This window comes from Charadrius vociferus, unplaced genomic scaffold, assembly GCF_000708025.1.
Source record: "Charadrius vociferus isolate BGI_N301 unplaced genomic scaffold, ASM70802v2 scaffold259, whole genome shotgun sequence".
Classification (NCBI taxonomy): Eukaryota; Metazoa; Chordata; class Aves; order Charadriiformes; family Charadriidae; genus Charadrius; species Charadrius vociferus.
This window is the reverse complement of record NW_009661368.1, coordinates 8,610,299-8,615,824: the sequence shown is the minus strand read 5'-3', so window position 1 is coordinate 8,615,824 and position 5,526 is coordinate 8,610,299. Positions and strand designations below refer to the sequence as shown.

The 5,526-nt window shown below is 45.6% G+C and overlaps 1 protein-coding gene across 1 annotated transcript; it reads right to left on the bottom strand.

Moving 5' to 3' along the window:
- Positions 1-4,118: 4,118 nt before the first annotated feature.
- On the bottom strand, positions 4,119-5,042 carry PPP1R3D (protein phosphatase 1, regulatory subunit 3D). Its single transcript, XM_009893462.1, has one exon. It carries the CDS (start codon positions 5,040-5,042, stop codon positions 4,119-4,121), a length of 924 nt encoding a protein of 307 aa, XP_009891764.1.
- Between the last annotated feature and the right edge of the window lie 484 nt (positions 5,043-5,526).

The following is a 5,526-nucleotide window of genomic DNA, read 5'->3' as shown; positions in this document are numbered from 1 at the left end:
AAACTGAAAGAACAAATGGAGAAAGAATAACACAACTGTGAGGCTCAGAATTTAATGTGCTAAGTACAGTCTAGCACAGCTTTGGGAAGTGCTATTAGAAGAATACCCCTTTCTCTTCTTTTCCATGAAACCACATTAGAATCAACTGGCAGCAGGCCTTTTTCCAACATTAGATCTTAATCCTGCAGATGCTGCATGCACGGAACTCAGGTGAAATGACAGCAAATTCCATGTAAGAAGCGGCAGCCTGGTCATTTTTGCAGCTATGTAGAGCAGTCACTATTTTTGTCAAGCGCTGTTCATTTTTTAGCAACTGGAACCCACCTTACTTTCCCAAGCGTGTTGCTCTGTAAGAAACAACTCAGCACTAAGTTCCCTCATGAATTTTCTTAACTGTTAACAGGAGTACTGTTGACAAAAGCAACACAGAATTGTGAGAAGTTTTTATTACAATGTTTTGTATTACAACAGCCACAGTTGAATTAAGCACTTTGCAATTGTACAACTCTCCACTAAAACAAAATGAGCTTTTGTCTCACATATGTGCTTTATTGATATACTGTGTAATGTGCTTTATTGATATACTTGTAATGTACTTTATTCTGGACAAGATGTTCAATTGGGAAAGACAACCCCTTTTCATGTACATGGATTCCATATGTTTCTTTAGAAAACATGCTTGAAAGAACCTTAAAATGTGGACTAGTAGACATTAATTTATTGTATGACAATAATAAATACAGGTTTTTAAAAGTGCGTTATATGGCAATATCCCTTGTGAAGCATTCACTTTTACAAAATCTTCATTAGAAGGGAAGTGCTCAACTTGAACACAGTGCAAGCAGTCAGGTTGTCCTGGGAATTTATAAAGGTGGACATAAGTTTACCTTCACGACAGGTGCGTATTACCACTACTCAATGGCTTCATCCCGTTTTTGTTCACTAGAATCCTTTCGATGTTCACTACTGAATGGGACAGGATAATATAAGTGCAAATTTCATCTTCATGTGACAGTTGCCAGCACTCACGTGTGGACATTTAACAGCTTAACCCAGAGATCACTCTCAGCTCCGCTGTAGCGTAGGCCTGCTCTGCTCTCAGTCAGCAATGCCAGACAACTCTTTACTAACACCTACTGTCAATTCTTCTCCAGCAGTGCAAGACAAGCAAAGAGAGAAAAGGCAAACTTGGAGTAATACTTCAGTGTTCAAGATTTGGCATGTGCAAATACCCGAGAGGTTGTGGAAGGAAGACAGTACCAGCCAAACTCACATCGCTGTGACATTAATTTCTCACCTCTCTGACACTGTGGTATACGTGACACTAACCTTTAAACTGACAGCCTCAGCTCTACATCATCTGTCCCTGCCGGCAGTAACACTCAGATCTGACATTTGCTACCACATGAGTCTCTCCCAGAAGATGGCAACAGCATCCTTCTGCCGGTAAGCCAAGTACTGCATTGTAAACTGGTGTCAAATAGCAGTCTCATGCGAGAGGGATTTTTAATGGTGTGTTGAGAGGCAATTCAGTGTTTTTGTTGATGGAAGAAACAGAGAAATTTGGGAGGGAGGGGGAAAGAGGAGGAAACAATACTTTAAAATAGTGCTTTATTCAGCACAAGTGCTTCTGTGTGTGTGTGTGTCCGTTCTCTTACTTTGATGACAAGTACATAAAATGCTGCTTCTACGGACTTTAAAAATGCTGGATAGACTTTAGTGGAATTCCTTAGAGAGAGCAAGTTTCACCAAAGTAAGGGTATGCAATTTCAATTCATGCCAAGACAGACTTCTGCAGTCGCTGAGGGTGTATTTCTGCTCATCTAACCTGACATCTACAGACTCTGGCACAATTTGGCACAACCTTGCACTAATGCTGAGAATTGCAGTATGGCAGAACTAGCCTGCAGCGTTCTCCTGCACTCAGCAGAGATGGCACAGTTTGTCACACCACAGGTTATTTGCTAACTATAGCGAAAACATCTCCGTTGACTATGAAGAGCACAGGTTGACTGGTTCAGATATGTTATGTCCTACATCATCGTGTCATTTAGTTGTATGAAGCCCACCATAGGAGGCAAAAAACCGTACAATTAGATAGTGCCCCTTCTTACAGAGCTCTCACTTTTGTGCCGTGTGAGGAAGCCTAGACTTCCAGTTCACTGCGTTGATTTTTCTAGGAGACAGGAGTTGCTGCCAGATTGGTAACGGTCACTCTCTAACCCAGGTACAGAAAATAACGCAGGAGGATTGAAAGCAGGTAGCGCTCTTTCCTCTCTGTAGTTTGCAATGGCACCTCAGCCTCACCTCCTCCTTCAAAACAGTTTCAACTTAAATGTTCAACCTCACAGTGCTCCAATACAAAGTTAAAGCCGACAACACAGTCAATTCTCAACGGTTTTCTCAGTACTCTACAAGAAGTGCTCAGCAGCTCATGGAATCGCCATTCATGACTTCGGTTCCTTTGAAAGCCAAAGACTAATGGGCAGCTTCTTCCCTTGAAGTCCTACCGTTGCTAAATGGGCATCACAACTAAGTAGTAACAAGAAGCTGCCAGACACAAGAATTTTCTTCAGGTTTCTGCACTTCCACACTCTTTTTGGACTAATATATACCTGGCTGTGGGTTGCTTACAACTAACTGTGTTTTTAAAAACAGCTTGTGATTTTGATGAATTATCAGCAATCCAGAATAAGATGGCTGAATAAGCGGTCTGATTTTCATAGTATAGTCCTTCTAAAAAGCAGCTCTTCTAATACATCAAGCCAGCCAGTTTTGAATATGCTACATGTATAAAGCTAAACTTTAAATGCAGTGATAAATATGTATGAAAAAAAATCATGGGCAATCTTTTAGTTACTAGATTTAAGCCTGTCACCAATCTTAACCCATGCTGAAACCACAGAATGAAAGTGGCAGAGCAAGAGGCATGGGAAGACTGCGTCTAACAGTGTCACTGTGCTCCCCCTGCTGCACAAGGGGTTCTGTTTATGGGTCCATGTAAGTATTGATTTACCAGTAAAATCATAATTTTGCTTTGAAGTTCCCACTTTGTGTTGCAAAGGTACTACTGCGGTAGTACTGGGACGCTGGGGAACGGGGAGCCAGGATTTAGGGTTCTAGTGTACTACTCCATGGCTCTGTAACTAGCTCCCTGTATTGTCTTTATATATATATAAAAAAATGTATCTCATAGCCATTTCTTGATCTATAAATTTACCTGTTTCGGGTAACAGTGTAAGATCATTAGCATTCATATAGTGCTTTGAGATCTTCAACTATAATTGCCATGTAAGTGCAAAATTGCTCATTTCCCTTAGTAAAAACAGGTGCCAAGGAAGGGACAATTCCTGTACCACCACCTAGAGAAACAGCCTACTTGTGCACCACCTGAAAAAGATGAGAACTTCCCAAGCTCTGCCTCACACAAACTTTGGTAACAATCATTCCGTCTGCCTACAGCAAACACTGGAGAGAAGAAAAGCCAACTTTTTTTTTTTTTTTTTAAGGGAAATAGAGGGGCTGATGGGACATTTTCATGTATGTTTTGCTCCTAATAACATTTAATTTCCAACCTAAATATTAATGTAAATATTTAATGTGGTTACAGTCTTAATAAAATATAAATGCAAGTACTTCCCTACAGTGTCTGCTATCCAAATTATGCATAGATGGAATAGTGCCCAGACTTGGTCAGATAATTAGAAACAAACCAGTAAAGCCACACTGCCCATTTAGAAAACAGTACAAAATGGTAAAATAGATCAGTTAGAAATATTCTGTGCAACTCAGAATATTAATAGCAACATGAAGTGTGCTGTTTTGCTCTCTGGTGGCCTGACAGTATCCCTTGGAACCATTCTGCACCGATTCACACACTACAAGAAACCACATGGCCTTTCAACGGATGTAACTCAATACACATTTTGGCCTTTTTTACTTTCTGAGAGGTTTAGAACAGTTTGTACAGGTCATTGGCTACTTCCCTGCCCTGCAACACTTTGCCAAGTTTGGCAGGTTTCAAAAAGGAGACTGTTGCCATAGGAGCAGAGAGCCCGGCCAAGGACGAGCGTGCCACCGCGACTACTGACAAGCTGCTCTGCACCCACTTTGTTCAGTCAGATGAAGTGGATCCAGCTCTCCTCGCACTCTCTGGGCATCTTAAGGGGGTGAGTCCGGCAGGTAAGAGTGTAGTTTTTGCCTCTGTTGTTATCCCAGTACTCCCAGCCGTTGACTCGGTACCTCGCTGCAAACTGGACGACAGAGCACAGCTGCAGGAGGAAAGGAGGCACAGGGAGAAAGAAAGTGAAAACATCGACCTGACCCTGCCCGCTTTTCTCAGGGATGCTACTGTGCCAACGGGCACACACTTCATGGAGGCTTCTCCACTGGTTGAAGGTGTACCGGACAGACACCTGCTTCTCAAAAGCAACATTGCGAACCTGGATGGTGCCACTGAGCCCCAGATCTGAGCTGGTCACTCGTTCCAGACACACCTGCTGCTCCTGAAGTCGGGAGGAGAAATCCATGCAGTCTGCGGGCTGCTGGAAGTCAGGCACCAAGCACTGCATGGTAAACTCCAAGTCCGAGCTGCTGTGCCAGAGGTCTGAGTTTATGGAGAGCCTGGAAAGCACGTGCAAGGGGATCGATGGATCCTCCCCAGTCTGGAAGACTTTCACTTCAGTGAGCTCCAAGCCCAAAGCATCAGCAAATCTCACCCGGTTCATGCGACTCTGGCATCCAGGAACCTCACACTGCACTGCTGCCCGCTTCCTTCTTTCGGGTGATGTAGGCAAAGATCTTGCTCGGCGGCGTATGATAGGCCGTAACACCGGATCACAGCTGGAGGAAGTGCTGTTCTGAGTCTTTTTTGGCTGGGGGCCCCCCTTGGCTGCAGTACTGCTCCAGACAGTCACGCTGCCACTTGTATGGACTGCCAGGGGCGGCTGCTGCCCTCTGCCCAGCGCTTCTCCAGCCCGTAACATGTTCTGATAGAGATCAGAGAGGTAGCTGGGATTCCTCCGAGGACTACGTACCTCCATTCTTCATCGATTACAAACAATCAGCGTTAACACTGCAGGCAATAACGAGCGCTGCCTCTCTGAAGGATGTAACTTGGGAATGGCAGCCCCGGGCAGTGTCTGAGGTTATTGCACTGGACGCAGCAAGAATCAACTGGAACGACGTTGCCCGCTGAACGAAGGGCAGAAACCGGGGAGCTGTGGCAGGAGCTGGAAGTGGAGCAGAGACGCCTGCACCGTGTGGGAGACTCACTGGCCGGCAGACTGGAGGCCGCTGTGGTGGCTGGTGGACCCGTTACTCAGGCTGGAAAGGGACTCGAGGCTGTCCCCCCTGACGCTGGAGGACCCGAGGCTCTCCCGCAGGCTGGAGACCGACTGCAGGCTGTCGTGCGGGGCGCCGGGGGACTCCAGGCTGTCGGAGAGGTCACTGGACGCCCGGGGGGTGCGGCGCCGCGCCCCGGAGCACGCTCGGCCGTTCCAGGCGGGGCGGGGGCCCTGCAGGCTG